Here is a 22,262-nt window from a genome sequence, read left to right on the forward strand (position 1 = left end):
GTCTCCCTCCTCCTCCTCCTCCTCCTCCCCCTCCTCCTCCCCCCCACTGGCCGCTGGGGCCCCCCCCGGGGAACCTCACTCAGCCGCCGCGGGTGGGCCGCTGCTGACGTCACCCCTCCCTCTCACTCAACCAACATAAATTACGACATACATACATACGCACACATACATACATACATATGCACACACAGGCAGCCACGCGACCCACCAGGGGCACCTGGCTGTCCGGGATGTACGTGTACGCCTTGTTGTCCACATTGCCCTCAGACTCAGCATGCCGTACAAGGATGATGCGGTCCGGCAGGATTCGCAGATCCGAGGGGATGGCGCCGCTGCCGTTGTTGTATGTTTGTATGTTTGTGTGTGCGGGTGGGGGTTGGGAAACAGCCCGGAGGACGGAGGGAGGGGAGGTGGGGGCCGGTTGGTCTGGGACTCAGGAGGAAACACACACATATATATACAGACATACACGCGGGTTAGAACATGAACCCCCCGGGGTTTAGTGCCCCGAGGCAGCGATACAATTGTACGGCATGTCCCAGTCCCGGGGGTCGGTGCGGGGTAAGGGGCGGGCTGGGGAGGTGGGTTCCTTACTCCTCCCCGCAGCTGACTGACTGCGGTGTCCTGGCCCAGCTCCTCCTCTTCGCCCTCCCTGGATTTGTCTCCGATGCCGATGCGGCTGCCCTCACCCAACCCATCTCCCCGCGCCGGGCCCCCCCCCCAAACACACACATCCGTACAGCCTGCCCGGGAACCCCAATAGCAGCAGCAGCTAGAACGGCAAAGCCGGACCCGCCCAGCGGCAGTAGCAGCATTAACAGGAGCGGCAACAGCCTACTGTTTGTGTGTGGGGGGTAATTGGGGTGCAGTGGGTCCAGCGTCGTAACACATACATACATACATACATACATACATACATACACACCCAGCCCCCACTTCACTCCTCCAACCGCGTAATCAACTGCTTCATTTCGCGTGTGTATGTATGTATGTATGTTAGATCTGGGAATGTGGCGAAGAATTGTGTGCATGTGTATATTTGTGTCTGTGCCTGTGTGTGTGTGTGTGTGTGTGTGTGTAAAACACGCAGCACCATTGGCTCCAGGCCCCCCTTCCCCTCCTTCCTCTCTTAGCGACCACCACCACTGGCCCCACAACACGCCTGGGCACGTACGTGTGGGTGGAGTGGAAGCGGGCGTCGTACAGCCCCATCAGGCGCCGGTCGCCGTACGCGATGCGCTGCAAGTCGAAGGGCCGTAGCTGTGGTTGCTGCTGCAGCAGCGGGCGCTGCTGCTGCTGCGGCATCTCCGGCATTGCGATGGCATTCTGCGCTGCGCGCAGGCGCTCCTCTTGGAGGGTTTCCACAAGCTGATCTATTTGAGCTTTTTGGGAGTAGAGTATGTCTTGCTGAGCCTGAACGAGTCCTTTGAGCGCATGGACTTGCGCGGCCAGCTCCTGTATGCTGCATTCACCCCCCAGCAGGTCCGTTGGGCTTAAATCTTCTGGAGGCGCAGGGTGAGGCCGCGTATCTTTGCCATTCCAGGTGTCCTCTTCCACACTGACCGCTGGGGTTCCACTTGCAGGGCATTGGATTCGCGAGGAGCCTCTTCGACGGTGCGCGAAAGATGAGTGATGAGCGGTGAATTGCGCAAAAAAATGCGATGGGCCCACGTGGCACGCACTGTGTCGCTTCCTAGTGTGCTCGCGCGTTCTGCAAGCGTTTCCAAGGTGATGGCAGGCCGACCGGCCCGAAGTGCTTGTAAGCTCAGCTCCTCGGGCTGGAATTGTCAGGAATGCGCTGGGCATTCTGCAACACGAGCAACCCGATCGCGATACTTGCAACTCGTTATCGTTGAACTTTTATGTAATGTGCAAGCTACGCGCTATCAAACATAAGCCACTGCATGTGTAACTACAGGAACTCTAGGTGCTCTGTGCCGCAGCGTGAGCATAGCAAAAGGAATTTTTGCTCGGAATTTGGTTGCATTACAAAGTTGTACACCTAAGCAATCAAGCTTGCAAAACATTTTCAGGGAATTACACAAACATCGTTATTGCCTTATCGTAAAGATATCTTGCGCATTCCTTGGAGTACAGCTCGACTGAGCTAGAGTGCCCGCACGAAACCTGGAAGCAGCTGTTGCCGACAGCCAACACCTATTCCCTTTGTAATAACAACTCTTCCTTTCGAAACCTCTTCCTAAGCTTGCGGAGGCGCATCTGACCGGCGGGCGCAGGATACGGGCCAGCCCTGCGCCGCGCGCTGCCACTCCTGCTTTTTCCCCGCACTTCCCGGCCGGCGCCATGGCTGCTGTCAAGCTAACGCCAGCTGAGGAGGAGGCCATCATCAAGCAGCGCTACCTGACGCAGATGACGGTGCCTAAGGGCAACCTCCCGCTCAAGGTCCTCACAAAAAAGTAAGGCTGCCCTCTCCCAATCCCAATTCCCGCTTCTCGCAAATCTAGCTTTGAACCCCTTGGGCCCTCACCTTGACACGCGTCCTGGCATACGTCCACGCCCGCCCCCGGGTGTTGGCCCCGGCCTGTCGGCTGGTAGCGGCGGGTCGGGTCGAGGTCGAGGTCGTGTAGGAACGGTGGTCGCGGGTGCAGCTGTCGGCCGGTCAAGGACTTAGGGTTTGCGCCCTGCTGCGGGAACGGTGCCGTACATCTGCTGCTGATGCTGATGCTGCCATTAGTACCACTGCATTGACAAGAACAATGACAAGAACACCGTCCTTTTTATCACCGCCATCCCGGCATTTCCATTTATGTTTCCTTTGCACCCTCCAGCCTCCGCCTACAAAAATATTGTCCAGTTCTTGGCAGCAGATTCTGTCGCACCGAAACCAACCCAATTTTCCGTCGTGCAGGTTCCTGCAGCTTCTAGAACAGTTGGATAAAGGCCCCGATGCGGAGGCTGATGTGGCTCGACTGTACCGGGAGTTCCTTAGAGAGGTGGCACAGACGGAGCTACACGTGAGTGTGTACGAATGAACAGTACGAATAGTACGGATACGAGGTCGGGTGGGGGGACAGCTTCCGAGAAAGGGAAGAGGGCTGCGTGGCCGCCGGTAGCTGGGGTGAGGTTGGGGTTGTTGCGTTGTTGGGGGGATTGGGCCGTTATTGGGGGGGGGGGAGATCTAGCGGAGGAGGGGAGGAGAAGGTTGGGGGAGTGTGGCGTGTATGGTATCTACTGTGTTTTCCCCCATGCGCCTCACCCTTCCCTTTCCCACCCCACCCCACCTCACCCCACCCTTCTCTCCACTCAGGCTAAGAAGCTCCGGTCTGTTTGTGAGGCGAACACGCGGGAGCAGAACACGTACAACCAGAAGCAGCGCGAGCTGGAGGAGGCCATCGAGCAGGTAGGTGCGGGATGGGGAGGCGTGGGGGTGAGTGCGGGATTGGGAGGCGTGGGGGTGAGTGCGGGATGGGGGGGTTAAGCCCTCCCCCTCCACCCCCTCCTCATCTTCGGTCTGCGTTAGATAATGACGTGTTATCCGATATGTACGACGATTAGCCAACCAGCCAGGTCCACCTCCTTCACCTCGCCACACACACACACACACCGTCGCGAGGGTCGTGCAATCACACAGGAGCACACATCCGTCGTCACCGCCTGCCGTGCCACAAACACCACCTCACCTCCTTTTCCCCCTCTCCTTCCCCCCTCCCGCCTTTCTTGCAACACTGCTACAGACAAAACGGGACATAGAGGAGAAGAAGCTGGAGCTGCAGAGAGCTAAGCAAGTGCTGGGACAGAACCAGCAGTATGAGGTGGGGGGGGTGTGCGGCCGGCAGGGGGGCCCCGGGGGGGAGTTGGGACGGCTGGGGAGGGAGCGAGGTTGGGACACACGCGCGCTGCTGTTGGCGTCGCTCGGTGCAGTGCGTCCTGCTGTGTTTCGTTGTTCCGTTCCCCCGGCCCTGTCCCGTGTTTCCCCCCGTTATTAAATAATCCGTTTTAAGAATACACACATACACACACGCGACGGCGGTTGATCCGTAACTTTTGCAACATAACATGTTTCCGACCTCTTGCTGTGGTGGTGGTGGACATGGTGGCCTGGTGGTGATGTTCCCGAAGGTTCTTCGCCACCAGATCATGGAGCACCCCTCCAGGGAGGTTACCCAGGCGGCCATGGATGCGGAGATGGCGCTGATGGCGGAGGCCAAGACGGAGGGCGCGCGGATAGCGCAGCTCATGGAGGTGAGGAGAGGGGGCGCCGGGAGGAGGAGCTTGTTTAGGCACCCCCCCCATCCTCCCCATCCCACCCCCTTCCTCCACCACTTTCATACAACCTCCACGTCGCGAACCTCATTGCCAATTTAGTCATCCTACCTAACTACGCTACTTTCTTACCAATCAAACCAACCTACGGCTCACGCATGCATAGCCTAGGGCACGCTAGCTGGTTGGTTAGTTGAGGGTTTTAGGGGTTCTCCCCTCCCACTTCCCCTTCCCTCCGTTTCCCCCCCTTCCAACCCCCGCCCCCGGCCCCCCTCCAACCCCTCCGTAGCGGCGCCGGAAGCAGTTCTCCCTGCTGTTCTACGTCATCGAGGAACTTCAGCGTACGACAGCGGAGGAGGGCATTGCGGAGGAGCTGGCGGGGCTAGATGGCATGGACGTGGACGGGTGACCGGAAGAGGTGGAGGTGGAGGGGGGAGCGAGAAGAGAGGGTTTATGGGTTGCGGGGGGGGGGGCCGAACCCTAGCTGGTGGGGGGTGGGGTGGGCGCGAGGTGCTGACGAAGCGAGATGGGCCCCGCTCTTTTTGAAGTGGTGGTAATGGTATGAGCGAGAGGGCCTGATGGGAGGTACGGCACGAGAAAAGTGCGACATTGCCGACGGATGTTTAGTGAGCATGCGCGGTAGCGTGGGGCCCTAACATGCCGTAGAGTGGCGGATCCGGATCTTTCCGACGGGTCCCTGCGGCTTCGAAAGGATTGCGGGGTGGAGGACGGATGTGATACACGTGACCTCCAGCGCACACACACACACACACGGTGGCCCACAGCGCCGACACCGACACCGGTTGGAAGGAAAAGTTAGGATTTCCGCGTTCCGACTGTTTTGGCGCGTCTATCCCTAAGTGTCTTGCCACCGACGGCCAGCGAGATAGCGGACTGATAGGGAACTGAAAGCTTTCAACGGCAATGCAATATAAGTTGGCGCACAATTTTCAGAACTGGCTGTAACAGCCTGTTACAGAGGTGTAATGTAATTAGGGTTCTTGGTGAGCACAAAACACGTTTTGCACACGTATATTTCCTTGAAGTACTCTGCGGGATTACAAGCACGGTGGCAAGCATGTGGTTGATACACGTCAGGTGGCTTCAAATTTGAGACGGGGCGACGACCAAAAGGACAGCAGTTGCAATAACATTCTTGCCAGAAACATATAAAATAATACGCCTACTTCACGCCAGGAGGACGCCTACGGAATTTTGGGGTGTATTCCGACGTGTTAAGGCGTAATTTTGCTCGGCGTGTTATCCTGAAATATGGTCGCAACCCTGTTCTGGGGACTTGAAACTCTGTTGCTACCCACACCACCCACGTGGCAGAGAAACACTGTACTTGCCTGTCATTTGCGCGCCGGGGACTTGGGGGCATTTTAGGGACACTGCCATTGCGTCCTCGTCTGGCGGGCCTCGCTGCTTCACCGGCAGCAAACAGGCTCCGCTTTCCTCCACGTCGATGGCTTTGCTGCCGTGGATCACGATCACGACCTTTTCCAGGGTTTTGCGCGTGAGAGTTGTTTATGAACCGACGTCCACACCCGTCATGCGAGCACATGAGGACGCCACCGTACTGTTGGCAGTAGCCCTCTGCCAAAAGGGTGGTACGTTACAGTAAGCCATCTCGCGCAAACAGCAATACTTATTATGCAGGCAAGTTCCTCTCCCACTTACTCCCATCCCTATGGCATAAAATGAGGGGTCCCCCCCCTTAAGTGGCTTGCACGCAAAACTGTATGTACCCTACCGGCTAGTGCAACGCTGTGACAGTACAGGTGCGGAAACTTTGCATTTTGTTCTTAGAAGTTTCTGGTTGGCGAACAGCGAGCCCAGCCCACGAGCCGACGACTATGTGAGGGTAACAGTGCCCGGCGGCATGACATCTGTGCGGTCTTGCCTGCCGCGCAAGTTCGTCCAGCGGAGCTACAAGCAGCTGTACTTGCCATATGTCAGGTCATTGAAGTAGGTCGCAACCAAACCCATGTCATACGGCGTTTTCTGGGGTGCAAAACCGCAGTGGGTTAAGCCCTTCAAGGTATGTCAGGCTTACATGCGAACATGCTTGCTTGCGCTTATACATTGGCATGTTTTGTTGGTGTCGACACTGTTTCCTACATTTTAACTTGTGCCCATCGAAGTGTATGCGTTTGCCTGAGGTGCATCAACTATGAGGGGCTGGTATCTGCTGTGGAAAGCAAGTGTCAGCTCCTGACACGCCGCCCAAGCATCAAAAGGCTTCGCCGCCGTTCTGACATCAGTCCTGAGGTCGGCCGACAATTACCGGCCGGGGGTGATCGTACACATATGTGCATGCTGCGCAAGCCGGTTTGGTAACCCTATGAGTCGATTTCTAGCCCTGCGGCTATGTCCCGGGACGGCTGCGCTTGCATGGCACCGGCAACTGCTGTCGCGCCTTGCAACTTCAGCTCAGTTTGCATGAATATAACAAATACAACGTCACAGTACTATAGAAGCAGTTTGTTTGAGGAAGTACATGAAAGCGGTACCAACTAACTCCAGGGTGGGCCTCACTTCGAGCCAGGACTGTAACAAAGCTCGGCAGTTGGCGAAGCAGTTACAAAGAGAATTATCCAACGATAAAGGTGGTATTGATAAATACCGTTTGGTATTGGAAGACGTTTTACGTTTACGTTCACGTTTACAAGCTTCAAGCTTGTACGGTCCAGACGAGCCAAAAGGCTCATGAACCGCCAAACTGGAAACAAGAACTAAAAAAAAATACCAATACCCAACAGTAACAGATTGATTAATCTTCAACGTACTGCAACCTGCATCTTCTAATGGAAGATTATGAATAGTTCTTGAATGTACCGTTGGTACGATGACCGTTGGCCCGGTGAGCCAAGGGCCGCCTTAGCGGCGTTACAAGGACCCGCCCGGCTGTCTTGCAATATCACCAATTCAGTCAATCATATACACTGTGAGCATTGTTCCTATTGACCATACACAAAATGCACACTTATAGTCGCTGTTGCAATACTGGTGCATATGGCGGCGGAAATGATGGCGTGCTAGCGTCCCCGAAAAAACCGTTGACCGTCTTGCTGCAGCACAGGCCCGCACTTATTGTGCACCTCATTTTGCAAGACATCTAGAGACAACCGAGAATTTTCCTGGAAGGGCACCTTACACTTCGCCAGGTTCGGGGTCAAACATCTGGATCTCCCGCCCAAGACCCTCGACACTCTTAGCCTGCCCTGAAAACGAGCAGACTATGGATCGTATTGCATAGGTCGCCTGCTCGGAGCTGGAATTTGCAGGTCGGGACGGGTCACTTAAGCTACTGGCCGACCTTACATTGCCGCCCGTTGTCTGAGTCCACAAGTTCTAGGTCTTGGGTCCGGAGCGGCGGTAAGTGCCTGAATCTTTTGATATGAATATTTTTGGCTTCGCATGCGGCTTCTTGTGGTCACCTATGCGCTCGGTCTCTGTGCGCCTGTTCGTCGGCCTCCTTGCATCTAGGCTGTGCATGTTATCCTTAGGCCAAGGTTGGTTAGGCATGTGTTGGTGAGGCAACGTTGACAATTGTGCACTCACAAGTGATTGATGGACACGTATGTTTGCATGTGTAGACATGCGCGAATGTGGTGGGTGCAATGCGACTATTATGAAGCGGGGCATGGCAAGGGTTTGCATGGTGGGGAGGGAGGCATTGGCAAGCTGGCTATCCTGGACGAGCTTCAGTGTAACCAAGGTGCACTGCTTCAGCTGAAGACTGCAGTCAACCAAGGATATTATGGCCTTCGGAAATGCTGAATTCAAGGTGAAGTCACGTGCACGTCCATTATTAGTTACCTTCACCTCAGGATTCACTTACAAGTGGACAGCAGATGGCAGATAGGTCCATGCGACAGGATGGTATATGGCATGTGAAGTGCCTGGTGAGTGTTGCATCCTTGTCACAGGCAGATGACTGCTTCAACTAAAAGCTGCTAGTTGTCCCTCTCCTTTTGTACCCCGTCCTTGCAGACTCCAGTACACATAGAAGGGCCTACCGGCATGACCTTGGAGGTCTATCGCATCCATGAGCATTTTTGGCATGTTGTAGCACCTGATGAGCATGCTGCAGCATGGTCACTTAGTTAAAGCTTTAAAACTGTGCCTGAAACCCAGAAGCTGCACTCGGTGCTCACAACAGGTAATGGTATCATGGTCATCCATCAACACAGCTGCTACTGTGACTTTTGCCATCATCTTGCAGCAGGTATCCAGAGTGTCTCAGTCAACTGCATCAATGACAACTTCGTGGCGGAGTGGGCTACAGTGAGGCTGCAGTGGTCAGGATTGCACCCAACGGACCAAATTTTGGCCAACACCTTCATAGCCCTGGTGAATGATGGGCCCCCTCAGTTTCCAGAGTATGACTACAACATCATGCTTGTGAAGGACATGCTAACCTTGGATGCACATTGGAAAGATGGTGACCAGGAGTTTGAGCCTGGGACATGAATCATCTAGGCTGACAGCTGCACCATGCCGACGGATCTCATCTGCACTTCTATCAAGACGACAGGGGGCTTCTGTCTGCAGCCCGGGTTAACGACCCAACATGTCTGTGGGGATGAAGGACATGAAATTCTGGATATCAGAGGACACACATGGAGTCATTCTAGAGAAGACAACTGCTCGCAATGCAACAGTAGGTGGATGACTCCTTCCATGCTCCTCAGCAAGCCATTCCACACCAGGCCCAGAGGAGTCATCCAATCCACCTGCTGTTGCTTCGTGAGCAGTTAGCTTCTCCAAAATGACTCCATGTGTGTCCTCTGATATGCAGAATTTCTTGTCTTTCATCCTTGTAGGCATGCTGGCCATGATGAGGTCATGAACCCGGGCTGCAGACAGAAGCCACCTGTTGTCTCAATAGAAGTGTAGATGAGATGTAGCATGATACACTCATCAGCCCTTCCATGATTCGTGTCCTGGGCTCAAACTCCTCCTGGTTGCCATCTTTCCACTGTGCATCCAAGGTTAGTTAGCATGTCCTTCACGAACATGATGTTGTATTCGTACTCCGGAAACTGAGGGGGCTCATCATTCAACAGGGCTATGAAGGTGTTGGCCAAAATGTGGTCCATCAGGCGCGCACCTGACCGCTGCAGCCTCACTGCAGTCCACTTCACCACAAAGTCGTCGTTGATGCAGTTGACTGAGACACTCTGGATACCTGCTGCAAGACGATGGCAAAAGTCACAGTAGCAGCTGTGTTGACGGATGGCCACGATACCATCACCCATTGCCAGCACTGAGTGCAGCTTCTGGGTTTTTGGCATGGTTTTAAAGCTTTCACAAAGTCACAGTGCTGCAGCAAGTTTATCAGGTGCTATAACGTGCCAGAAACACTCTGATACTGGCGTACCTGGTGCTGGCAGGATCGGCACTGGCTATGGTGGTGGTGTAGCTGGTGCTGGTGGGGTTGCTGCTGGCACTGGCGGGGATGGTGAAGGTGGGGCTCGTCTCAGGGCTGCTGCTTTAGTCGACAGGTGCACCACAGGACAGGGTGCCCGCACACGAGACGACATAGCAGGCAATAGGATTGATGAGTCGATTTGATGATGATGCTGAGCCACCCACACTGGATGAGCTGTCAAAGAGGTGCAACCCTGCTCTGGATTACCGGAGGTGCAACTAATGGGGGGTAGTGTGGAAACCACTGAACATGCAACGGCTGCAGGCCAGGATTCAGTCATGTGCCTTGGCCAACCTGCTGTGAATGTGAACCCGTTGATGATATATGCTACTCCATGTTTCTCTGTACATATGGGCAAGCCATGTCAGCCGCTAACATGCAACACTTGACCCTAACTTAAATATCCTGGGCTGCCGATGCAACACATGTCCATTCATGGTCAGGTCGCATGGGTGCCAGATCCCTGGGCACTTTGGAGTCCACGGTGAAAATGCTGTTCGATACCTCCTCTTGGGATGAAAGGCTGATTCCTATTCAACTACAACAGATGCTGGAGTCATTACTGATGTTGCTTTCTCGGCTAGTGACAACAATCATGAAGGCGCCATGGCCTGCTGTCTGGTGTCATCAGATGAATGGCAGAGGTGGACTGTTAGGAAGGTTGTGAAGGATGCAAGATTACATTCTGCTATTTCGCCATTCGAGTCATTGCAGACATACAGGAAGGCGGTATGGAACTTTGTTACTGAGGGCTGGGTTGGTGTAATGTTTGAGGGTGCTAAAGAGGTGGGCATGTGGCATAAAAGGCCTCCTTGGGCCTAACAACACAGTCTCATGAATGCACTTCTAGGCCAATGGTATCCAATTGGCCAGTGATACCTTGCAAGGTTTAAGTACTTGATGCATTCATTTGTGAATAGTTCCTAGTAATTGAATGCATTGATTTGTAGCGGCCCTGTTTGGGGTTCTTTTTGGTTACCCATGACTCATGGGTCAGATTTCCTGTAGTGGCGAGTACGACCATATTTTCCACGTACTGATATTTTTATCGTATACGTACCCTGTACATATATACAACATTAAGGCAGGTGGCTGGCAGAAGTTAAGGCCTGACTTCCGCTCCCAGATGTTCCGAGTTTGTGAGGGGTGTTGAATTGGGAGGTGGCCCCCCATCTTGTGGACGGTGTAGGACGTGATTATAGCAATTTGCGAGCTGACCAGGAACTAAGCTATGGCGCCGTTGATCCGCTAGATTTTGTTGGATGCTGTTGGTGAGTTGCTGAACCCAACGAATACATTCTGAAGTCGGATGGGGGAATGGATTAGGGTGTCCCTCTTGCAGGGGAGAGCAGGGAACTGCCTCGGGAAAGGGGGCCGCTGGTATATAAGCTATACCACTCTGTAACAACATCATACAACATCAGGAGGTCACAGTACATCAATCAGCAGGAGCTAATGAAGCAGGTGGCTGACAGGTACTGCAGCGAGGCAGCTGCCTTCCGACAGCAGCAGGAGGATAGAATGAAGGTCCGAAAAAGCTCCTATTCACCGTTGAAGAGCTGCAGTGAGCTGCTGCCGTACACGAGCAGTCAGCTGCACAGTTAGGAAAATTTCGATGTGCACCAGCTCTTCTGCCAGCAGTACGATCTGGGCTCCTCATTTGCATCGGATACACGTGATCTTGCACCCTCACTGCTGGCCCACTACGGATTTGGTGAGTGCATGGACATTCTTGGAGCAGCGCATGCAGGAGCTGCCTCAGCCAGCAAATCGGCCGGGAGCAGCCGTCAGGGTCGCAGATGCACCAGATCTGACCCAGGATAGAGTTGCATCCAGGTGTGCGCGTGTGATGGATGAAGTTGTCGGCATGGTGAAGCCGATGGGTTTCATCCATCGGACACCTCCGCCCACCCCAACCCCCAGCAAGGCAGACACGTGGTTTAGCAAGCTACATTCCCTTAGAATATTTCAACGATTACATTTTTAACAATACCTGTTAATTCGTTAACGATTCGTCTCAAGTTTCGTACATGTTACAAGCTTCGTCACATGTATCAAACATGGCGGTTGTTCGTAAGCGAACCTAACGGGCTGGGGCCCCGGGCCCCACCGACATTATCCTAGTACGGCAAGACCGTGTTAGGGAATCTCCGGCAGGTAGGCAGAGATATAAGCTACCCGGGCGGGGTGCTCTGGCCAGACACTGACATATCACATTACTAAATGTTCGGAGTTCAAGACTCCGCTGCTGCCGTCTCTAACTGTTTCGTACGCGTTTATGTACGCTAGTGCTTGCCGCTGGGTTGGACTTCTTCCTGCCTCAGCGAGGACTACCAACTCTACGCTTCCGCTTTGCCAGTCGACCCGCCAGGTGAGCGACTGCTACACGTGGACTGGGCGATCTGGTCGATGTGGTGCAAAAGCCGCTGAAGTGCTGGATGCAGCTGTGGACTGCCATGGTGAGAACAACGGCATTGGACGAAGTTGCGGCGCATGATGGCTGTGCAGCTGCTGTGCTCCTTGAAAGTGCCTCATTGCCATGTGGGTCGCCCACCGGGACGTTTGTTCCGTCTACACAGTTGGGTGCTAGCGAACTTAAGGAGTAGCTGGTGGCATTTGCTTTCCATTTTGAGTGGCCATCCTGATCGTTAGCTGCATTGCCTAGCCTGTGGGGCTGCCGGGAGTGAAATGTTGCATCTATCTGGTTCGCATATTAGCGTGTACTGTTACAGGGTTTTAGGGTTACATACGCGATGCCATGTGTTCTGGTGACGTGACGCGCCTTACAAGTGTGCCCACCGCTGTGGTCATACTCATGTTGGCGCGTGATAATCAAGGACGACGTGCTTCTTAGCAAACGGGGATGCGCGATGTGTACGGAAAATTCGTTGTTTGGCGTCATATGTTCATAGGGCTGAATTTAACATTACGTTTGGAGGGGCATGCAGGCGTGTACAGGGATTCATCCCATCTGCGTGCCATGGGTAGCCAGGTTCGATGCTTTAACCGGAGTCGGTGAGGTTGCGCGATGCGCGAGGTGTGACATTGGAAGCGCGATTGCAGCAGTGGGCGTTGTATGTGGGCGCTAAGTTTCCTCCAGCGGTGCAACGGACTTTGCCTAATTCAACAGTTACCTGTATCTTCCTACATATAAGAGCCAGACATCGGCAAACGTGGCATTTCTGGTTTCGGAAACGGGTGTATTTCTGTCTTCCAGTACGATGGTCCGCGACTCTTCACATTGACCGCGGACTTAGGTCGTCGGGCGGCCCTTCGGGCCGCATAACACCTTTCGTGTACGGCGGATAAAGACCTCAAATTTATCAAGTTACTTTATCAACAAAGTGTCCCTCATGTATGTCCCTGCTGCTAACCAACCAAAGATTGGGTCATTCATTCGTGACTGCTACCTACTACATTCAACTCTCAGTCAATCCCAATGCGCACCGGCCGACGGACAAGGAAGTTGATATGAGAGCAGCCATAACGCGGGGTCCTGGAATGCAAAGCAGAGATAGAAAGCTGGCTTGTACATGCTTCAATCGCCAGATGTCTATAAGTTGTTTGTCAGATTAGGCATCATGCAATACGAGGGCGCGCTGTGCGTGTGAAACGTGCATAAGGCCCATGCTGTACTACCATGCGGTCACGCGGCGTCAAAGTTACAAACGGATGTATAATTGCGAATTTGCTATCTGTATCCGTTGAATTCCGTGTATTTAGCTTGTCTGTAGCTGTATACGCAATTCTTCGGAGTGTGTTTGGCTGCTTTTCGGCTAGGTAAGAACGATTTGTGCGCCAAAGAGTCAATTGGATTTATAGGTAAATACTTGTAAAAGCTTCACCTTCACATCAAAGCGGTAACTTATCAACAGCCCTAGGACAGCACCGGGCGCGCAATTGATTCACGCCGAGAGTGTCGGCCGGCACGTGTGATCGACGATCAGAGGCTCCCCGTCGTTCATCCAAACGTCCCAGCTCCAATGTCTTTCATTACGGCTGTACTTAACGTCTCTATTCCCAGTCAGCGCCGCCACGTCCACAACCCGAAACCATCCGCCGCACCAAGTCCGCACTGTTCGCGCGCAGCCCTCCCTGGCCCACTTCCTCCCCGCGCCCTCCGTCTCCTTTCCCCTGTCCCAGGACATTTCTAGCGCTCTCGGAAAAGCACAACCACACAGCGACAAACTGCCATGGCCCTCAGCTGCCATCACCGTCAATCGGCTGCCGGCCGCGCAGGGGCCCCCACGCGCGGGTGCCGCCGCGTTGCCGTCGTGCGCAACCCCATGGTCACCGCCGCCGCTGCCGCCGCCGCGCCCCCTGCCCCCGCTCTCAACCCCGTCCCTGCCTCCAAGCTCATTGATGGCAAAGCCATTGCCGACACAATCCGCAGTGAAATTGCCGCCGAGGTTGCGGCCATGAAGCAGCAGTACGGCCTAACGCCTGGCCTTGCTGTCGTACTGGTGGGTTCACGGAAGGACAGCGAGACATACGTACGGAGTAAGAAGAAAGCGTGCGCGGAGGTGGGCTTCGACTCGTACGGCACGGACCTGCCGGCTGACGTGTCCGAGGAGGAGCTCCTCAAGGTGCGGTTCCTGTGTCCGTGTCCGTGTGTGTGCGTATGTGTGTGTGTGTGCGTGTACGACGTGTATGCGGCTGCCCCGTGCGTGTGTGGTTTGGGGTAATGTGGGGGTTTACACCGGCTTAGACGAGCGGCCGGGGCAGGGCAGGCCGTGTGCATCCAAGCCCTGGATGCGTAATACTTCCCAACCGGACAGGTAAACTGGTAAAAGGGAGGGGGGTCGGTGTTGGCGCTCTCCTGGCATTTGGAGACAGGATGTGGGCTGTAAGGGGGATGGGAAGGGGCCGCGTGAGTCACTACCCGGGCTCCGGTGTGTGTGTGTGTGTGTGTGTGTGTGGTGGGGGCCTCGGGACCGCAAACCGTGAACCGCTATTGCCCGCAGTGGCCCGCAGTGAACCGCCACCTCCGTACGTTGTTATGGGCCGTAGAGGGGGTTGGAGGTTCGGGGGATTGGAACCGTATTGCAACACGCGGAGTAGTGCCACCACGTGTGCTGCGCCGTACCGCAGGGGGCAGCAGCAGTAGCAGTAGCAGCAGCAGGGGGACATGTTGTCGCCACTACTGGTAGTGCGAAATGGAGAACAGAGTTGCGATCCGGCAAAGGCAGTTCGCGCTCGCATTACGTTGCATCCCTCTCACCCTGTCCTCCTCCTTAACGTTTAATGAAAAACCCTCTCCTAATACCTTCTGGTGCACAGGTTGTTGAGTCGTACAACGCCGACCCGCGGGTCCATGGCATCCTGGTTCAGCTGCCGTTGCCCAAGCATATTTCGGAGAAGCGCATCCTGGACGCCATCTCCATCGACAAGGACGTGGACGGGTTCCACCCCCTCAACATCGGGTCGCTGGCCATGAGGGGCCGGGACCCGCTGTTTGTGCCCTGTACGCCAAAGGTACGGCATGGGGGAGGGGGGAGGAAGGGACGGCTCTGTGGAGCCGCGGGGGTCAGGCAGGCAGGCAGGCACCAGGCAGGGAGAGAGAGACCTGCATCTGGGGGGCAATGCTGACGTCCTGCCACATACACCAACACCCCTTCCCCCACCCCACCCCCCACACACAAGCACACACGGTCCCAAACCCACACGCCGTGCCGTACACTCACTCAAAAGCCTCAAACCACGCCCTACCCGCTACTCCCCCTCACAACCCCCAACCCACTGCCCACGCGACGCGCAGGGCTGCATCGAGCTGTTGGAGCGCATGAAGGTCCCCATTTCTGGTCGCAGGGCGTGTGTCATCGGCCGGTCCAACATCGTGGGTATGCCCGCGGCCCTGCTCCTCCAGCGCCGCGACGCAACCGTCACAATGGTCCACTCCAAGACACCCGACGCGCAGCGCATCTGCTCCGAGGCCGACATCGTCATCGCCGCGTGCGGTGTGGCGGAGATGGTGACGGGGGACTGGATCAAGCCGGGGGCAGTGGTGATCGATGTGGGCATCAACGCCAAGGACGACCCCACCGCGAAGAAGGGCTACAGGCTGGTGGGGGATGTGGAGTTTGCGGGCGCGGCGGCCAAGGCCTCCCTGATCACACCGGTACCCGGGGGCGTGGGGCCCATGACGATTGCGATGTTGTTGCAGAATACGCTGGAGGGCGCGCGGCGGGCGGCTAAGGGGGAGTCGGCCGGGAAGCACTGAGGCCGGGTGGTTTGGGGAAAAGGAGGGGGGGCGAGGGGTGGGGAAAGAGGGGTTAGGGAGTGTGTGTGTGATTGTGTGTGTCGTGTGTGATGGATGGATAGCGAGCAGAGGAATTTGAGGAAGGGTAGGTATGTAGGTGTATGGGCAGGTGCTGTTGAGGTCTTGCGGAGTCGAGGTCCATCCTGAACTAACTAACTGGGCTCACTGTGTTGTGTCCGTGGGCCGTTACGCCGTGACCGTTGGTGGTTTGTATTTGAGTTCGGTAGGTTGTTGTAGATACCTAGGTAACGGCGGTCGGAAATGGGCAGCGAGCATATGGGCATCCATAGCCTGTTACAGCCCCTTCCCGACGCTTCTTTCTTTGGTATGAGGTACGGAGGTGCCGACGCGATATGGTGGTTTGCGGTGGTGGTTATTATGTTATGTTGTTGGTTACAGAGCAATGCTGATTAAACAGCAATGCCGTTAATAACGGATTTTACTAATTTAAGGGAAGAGGAGGCGTTTCGCCGCCCGGGCGATAAACGCCGGGGCTCGCACACGACGTGGACATCCAACTCCATTACTGCCCCCTAGGGGTCGGTGATATCGTATACCTTCGTGACCGATAGCTATAGGTATCTGCGAACAGGGCAATGACCGGTACTGTTTTCCAGTAGCCTGTGCGGATGAATGAATGAATGACAACGTTGGATACTGTGAACCTCTTTTGTGAGCCTGGGGGCTATCCCCCCCCCCGGGGGGCTTGTCCTCCTGGATATAATATTTCTAGGTAATACACAAGCGTTGGCTTTTTGGCAGTTTTAAAGGCTCTATCTGTTTGGCTGATTGATCTCGGGGCCGCGGGACGGCAAACAAAGCTTTAAAGTTAAAAACCTAGTTGAGGGTGATCAGACATTAGGTATTTTCCTTTCTTGTCGGTTGAAGAAACCCAACCGGAGGTGCATCGGACGCGAACGGCGGATGCGGGTAGGTGCCCGGAGATCCCCCGGGGGGTCGGGAGGGAAACCTCATTTCCTCTTTCCAACTTCCCCCCGCTCACGTTACGGAGCCTCAAGGACTTACCCGACCTCTGGCAGATGAAAAGGGATAGAGAAGATTAAAGAGGGGTAAGAGAGAGGCCGAGAGCAACGGTGTCGTACGTTCCCAAGATACTGAGATTGTATGCCTTGCGGCGCAAAACTGCCCCCTAAGGGAACATAGTAACAAGAACAGGTCCGACAGGGAACAGTGGTGCCGCCTCTGCCGTTCGGCCGGGTGCAGTGGCGGGCAACCCTCCCCCTGCCTGGAAGAGTCAAAGCGGCACTTCAACCCAGGTCACCACCGTCCATCGACTGGGACCACTTTACCTTCCACCATCGGAAGGATTTTCGACCCTGGCAGATCTCCCGGGGGCAATGGTCCGTGCCTTACCAGTAGTGCCTAACCTGAATATGTATACATGTATGTATGCATCTGTACGCATGTATTTGTGTGTGTATGTAGATATGTATGTAACGTTTTTCCCCCAGCTGACGGCAGTTCCTTGATCCGTCCGAGCCCTTGCAGGCTCTTGACGGAGAATGGGGGGGCGGGCAGCGCTGTAATTGGCAACGGCGTGGCGACTAGTTGTGGAAAGCCGTGGAGTTAGGAGTTTTCGATTCTTAATTAGGTTAACGGGGTAATCTGTGCGACGCACTATCGGGAGACTGTCCTCAGAGCAAGCGGATTGTGTATCCTTATCCTCCTGCCCTTCCCTGCCTCGTCGACCGCAACTCTCGTCAATCTCCATGTGAACAGAATTTCCAAAGCGCAGGCCATAAAAAATCAGCGATCTTGTTGAAAGATATTGCTCTCATGTAAGATATGGTCGGCTGTGGCTCAAACTAGAGCGGGGGTCGGGGCGCTCCTTCTTAACGTTTTCCATCCAGGAATCGACGCAAAGTTTCATCCTGGCTCGCAAGGCTTGCAATATGAATTATGAGACTACGTAGTACATACCGCGAAAAGCCGTTAATTCAACTGCATGTTGGTGTCTGTTTAGCGGTTTTCTGGTATCAGTCAGACAGAGTCAGATGGACGAGCATTAACAGTCCGACAGAAGGGCAGGGACTACGGTAGCCGACGCACGCACCGGCCTATCCGCTGAGGAGGCGACAATCTCTTAACAGGATTCCCTTACGTTGGTTCGCGGCAAGGCCTTTGCATAGCCCATAAATGCGGTTGATTGCGTCCGCCTCCATATCGCCAAGGATCCGGTTTTACCTTGTTTTGTACTGCGCTGTTAACTTGTTTAGCAGTACACGTGGCACGGTGGAACATTTAAGCTCCCCTGGACTTGACAAAAAGTTTGTGCACTTGGAGTGATTTGGTTTGCTTGGGTTACGTCACACAAGAGCACAGCCTTCGCATCTTGTAGATTGTTGAATCTTTTCCTAAGCCAGGAAAGCTCCCGCACATCGTAGCTGAGAAGGCCGCAACTTTTCCTGGAGAGAGTACTGGGAGGAACGCGAGTCGCCTTTAGATCTTTCTGGTCTTATCGCCTTGTCAAGCCGCTTCTGTAAGCTCGCGATGTAAGTACCGTTACATGAAGCAAGTGACCGTTGCGCTTTCTTCTTGTTCAGCACCTTACAGTGCAGTACAATTGCCGAAAAGCCTGCAATGCAATGCTAGACGTGTTTAATGATAAAGACGTCATGCCGAAAACCGTGATACTTTCCTCGCTTTAGCAGTTTTATTGTGCCCCCTATGTCCATGGCCATTTCCGAACTGTGACACCGAAACTGCCCTTGGAAACCGCCCTTATTTCGCAGACAACAATGCCCCGTCGTCGTTTTTACGGTATGGGGGAGGTTTGCATGGTGGGTAATATCGAAAGCGATGGCGAAGCATCGGGAGAAGAGAAGGTGGACCAAGCCAGCAACAATAATAGCGGAGATCTCTGGCATAGTGCCTGCAGCTTCGTGCATCGTCTGTCGCTATCCGGCGCTCAAAACCGCGAGAGCATCTCTGGCAGCCTCGTCAAACAGGGCCCGACCGAGGAGGCGGTAGAGGACCTACAGTCCCGTCTTGTCAATTCCGAGCGGCTTCTGGGTAAGTGTATAGCGGTTATATATTTAAAAGTTCACTACTTGGGGGGTTTGCATGAAACTAGGTAAATGCGTCCGAATAGCGGCGTCGCATGCTAGCGTCGGGCGTCGTGTGATCTGAGCTTGAGAGGGGAAGCAGAGCCAGTCAAGAGCTTGGCAAAGAGCACAACAGGTTTCCACGAAAGCCAAAAACCGTGTTCATTGTTTACAAATAGCCTTAAACGCAAAATGCATCAACAAGCAACGCCGAAAAACTGCGGAAACGGGCCGAAACCAGCGCCCATCTCATTTCATTTTATTTGACGTGCCACAAGATTTCTTTTATCAACCTTACCGTATGTTCCTCTGCGCACAGCTAGCTGACACTTTGGACGCTGTCCCTTCCGAATACTGATTGGGGCTACAGCTTAGCAATAATATTAAAGCAAAAGCAATTATTGTTCTTTGCTTCTGCACTTTTGATAGTGAATCAATTCTTTCTTCTTTCGAAAACAGATTCGTCAGTTTTGTCGCACTTAAAGTAGCTGTAGCTCATGGTCATTGTTACAACCGTACTCTTTAGCCATATTCAGATATTTCTCGTAACTTTCTCTGCTGTCGGGTGTCAATATAACATAAGAAAGTACTGTAGTGTCAAAACAAGCAAACGGCCCCTTCTCGCAGCGGACCGAGACGAGACGATTGACCTGCTAACCTCGGAGCTCGCGGCGATGAAGGCGCTCTACAAGGAAACCATTCTTGGGATGCCTACTAATGGGCTCTCTACAATGACCAGCCTGCCGGGCTGCATATCCATCAGCCCCGCCACCCCAAGTCGGCCGCAACTCCGGTCCAAATCCGCTAAGTCCCTTCGACCGGCATACTATGACGATGGCGACGATGAGAACAACGATGACAAGCCCGAAACACACGGGGCACTACACGCCGCTGTGAACCCTGTCGAAAGCAGCACCGGCGCAAACGCCGCCACTACGACGCCTCAATCGGTGGCGGCGCAGGCTCAGGGGGGCCGCATGGGGGCGCGGCTTGGGAAATCTTATAGCTGGCGCACAGGGCATCGGCGGCAATGCGTCTCCGCATCCCAGGCCCCGGTGGAGATACCGTTGTGAGCCCAGCCAACGGCGCCGCATGGGGTGCGCGATGGCAAGCGCATCTCTGTGGGAGATAAACTCGCGCTGGCGCTCATTGAAAGGCCTGCTCGTTTCCCTCCAGCGAACGAATGAAGGGTCATCTTGCGACATCCACCTGCCATCGCGGAGTGGCTTTTAGACTGGTCTATTTCGAGAGACTTCGAGGAGTCGTGACGGGCCTCTCCAACAAATAGGCGATAGCGGCTGCTCTGCTGGCAAACACTAGCTGTCAATTAAAGGCTTGTGTGGGTGCGCCAGGCCTGCGACTTTTGAATTACTCCGTTTGCTTGCGTGATTTGCTAAACAATCATATTGCTAATCTTTAGCTTCTCGTTGTTTCGACAAGGGACGACTGCATTGCTCGTTCGGCACATACGATTTTACCGGAGAGTACCGGCGGATAAAACAAGTTTGAACCTTCCTTTCCTTGCGCGCCTTCGTTGACTTTATCAACTCTAGCTTTTACCTGCAGCGGACGGCCTGCGGTACGATTTCTTCTTCATGTAAGTTGTGTCGAGGTGGTGGATGGGCGGCCATGTGCTGCTAGATATGTGCTGTGTGTCTGTCGGTTGCTTTGATGAACCAGGAAACGTCCTTTCTTAAGTCCTTTCTCATTCCACGCATCAACCTAATTAGAATAATATCGCGTGTGTGTGGGGGGGGTTATACATATTTTCATTTCCTCTATACTACTCCGAAAACAATTTTTCCTACCTTGGATGAGAGGGTCATAACCCGGTGCGGCAGCAGCTGTGAAGGGGGGCCTGCGGCATTCAGAAGACTAGCCATGAATCCCAACAAAAGAGGATCGTAATGAGAGTTGCCACTCCGCCTAGTTTTCGTCCTAATGCCTGAGGAGGGAAGTGGCCATGCCATGGCTTTTTCTAGCATGCTTGTGCCTGAACTTTCTGAGCTGCACATGCTGTGGGAGGGTTTCTTAAAAACTTGGAGGCGCGGGAAGAGAGGGGCTGCAAATCGTGCTGGCTTTTTGCACGCCAAACAACCGCTTGCGTTGGTCTTCTTTATGATAGCAGGATGTTTGCAGGATAAGATTCAATAAATTTTGACTTTGGGGCCCGTTGGATATGTATGACAACACCCTGCTAAAACACGGCGCAGCGGTGCACTATTTGAAACTTTTACATGTTGTTACGCTTCTTCTCCGTTCTGAGCTTGCGCATCGTTACTTCGCTTTTTCCGTTCATTTGTCCTTTTCAGCTGCACTATCGGTGCATTTTCATTATTCTGTGCAGATCTTCGCAATCCGTAATTCTCGACGACCTCGTGGTTATGTTTTTGAATGAACAGCTGGATTCTGGAGGGATTGTGATGGTTGTGCTTTACAGGGGCAAGTGAGATGGTATATATCTCTTACCGGTATGTTTGGTAGTGACTGTAAGCGATCTATGGCGACACCGTAAGCCTTCTCGGTTCGTATGACTTCAACAAGCATGTGGGGGGATACAACAGGCATTCATAGATCGCTCCCTGTAACAGTTTGTACTACGCTGCTAGGCCTTCGGTTGAGCCTGTCTAACAGCGCTTGGCCTTAGGACGTAAACGAATCAGGGTTGATTCATGCGAATCGGATTCTAAATCGGAGCCAGTTGGGCCTGAACGGGAATTGGGTTCTGCGGGCCCCTCTTGGGATAATTGATTCGGCGTCATTTATGAATTTCATTCCTTAGGAAAGGCGGTTTAACAAACCGTTCCTTGCAATTACGTCTAAACGCTGGCCAGCTGTAGGCTGTCATGGGCAAATCGCGACTGTGTGACTTTTTTGCCGCAATCTTATGTAAATAGATTTCGAATCGCCGGAACGAGATAGACTTGCAATCATATACTCCGAATTACACTACATGTGAACACACCCTTACTCGGTTGGGATCAATTTATTCCAGTATCTACTTGACCGGTGAACGGACGAACTCAACTGTGCGCTTTAAAAGCAAACTGCAGTTTGCAAATGGTGAACATTTTCTTCCCCTCCTACATCCCACAGTCACATCCGTCAACCGCCTAAGGAGGCTCAGTCCGCAACCGGTTGCTTCAACAGCCACCACCCTCCTCCCTCTCCGCTTATCCTCAACGAGCAAACACGTTTCCAACAGCGCCCCAATTTCCCCCTCCCCCTCCTCCTCCCCCTCCTCCTCAGCCTCCAACACAACCCAAATCGGCCT

General features: G+C 54.0%; 4 protein-coding genes across 4 annotated transcripts in view; 3 read left to right on the forward strand and 1 right to left on the reverse strand.

Annotated features, from left to right (window-relative positions):
• VOLCADRAFT_86965 (uncharacterized protein) overlaps window positions 1-1,588 on the reverse strand; it is a gene marked incomplete at both ends in the record, with an annotated part of 5,013 nt that extends 3,425 nt beyond the window's left edge. The window contains 3 exons of the mRNA XM_002946856.1: window positions 209-332; window positions 1,175-1,502; window positions 1,564-1,588. Of these exons, the coding sequence (XP_002946902.1) occupies window positions 209-332; window positions 1,175-1,502; window positions 1,564-1,588 (477 nt within the window). The remainder of the gene's footprint in view (window positions 1-208; window positions 333-1,174; window positions 1,503-1,563) is intronic.
• Window positions 1,589-2,304: 716 nt separating this feature from the next.
• Window positions 2,305-5,229, forward strand: VOLCADRAFT_103142 (uncharacterized protein; the record flags this gene model as incomplete). Its single annotated transcript, XM_002946674.1, has 6 exons — window positions 2,305-2,417; window positions 2,870-2,975; window positions 3,269-3,361; window positions 3,696-3,773; window positions 4,096-4,203; window positions 4,514-5,229. The coding sequence occupies 6 exons, from the start codon at window positions 2,305-2,307 to the stop codon at window positions 4,631-4,633; spliced, it is 618 nt and encodes a 205-aa protein (XP_002946720.1). The 3' UTR covers window positions 4,634-5,229.
• Window positions 5,230-11,279: 6,050 nt separating this feature from the next.
• Window positions 11,280-15,884, forward strand: VOLCADRAFT_103143 (uncharacterized protein; the record flags this gene model as incomplete). Its single annotated transcript, XM_002946675.1, has 6 exons — window positions 11,280-11,378; window positions 11,989-12,035; window positions 13,808-13,919; window positions 14,020-14,250; window positions 14,945-15,139; window positions 15,423-15,884. 6 exons carry the CDS (start codon window positions 11,280-11,282, stop codon window positions 15,882-15,884), a joined length of 1,146 nt encoding a protein of 381 aa, XP_002946721.1.
• Window positions 15,885-18,682: 2,798 nt separating this feature from the next.
• On the forward strand, window positions 18,683-20,508 carry VOLCADRAFT_103144 (uncharacterized protein; the record flags this gene model as incomplete). The annotated part of the gene is made up of 2 exons (XM_002946676.1): window positions 18,683-18,956; window positions 19,616-20,508. 2 exons carry the CDS (start codon window positions 18,683-18,685, stop codon window positions 20,059-20,061), a joined length of 720 nt encoding a protein of 239 aa, XP_002946722.1. The 3' UTR covers window positions 20,062-20,508.
• Window positions 20,509-22,262: the final 1,754 nt, after the last annotated feature.

The sequence above is a fragment of the Volvox carteri genome (assembly GCF_000143455.1).
Source record: "Volvox carteri f. nagariensis unplaced genomic scaffold VOLCAscaffold_4, whole genome shotgun sequence".
In the NCBI taxonomy this organism is placed as follows: Eukaryota; Viridiplantae; Chlorophyta; class Chlorophyceae; order Chlamydomonadales; family Volvocaceae; genus Volvox; species Volvox carteri.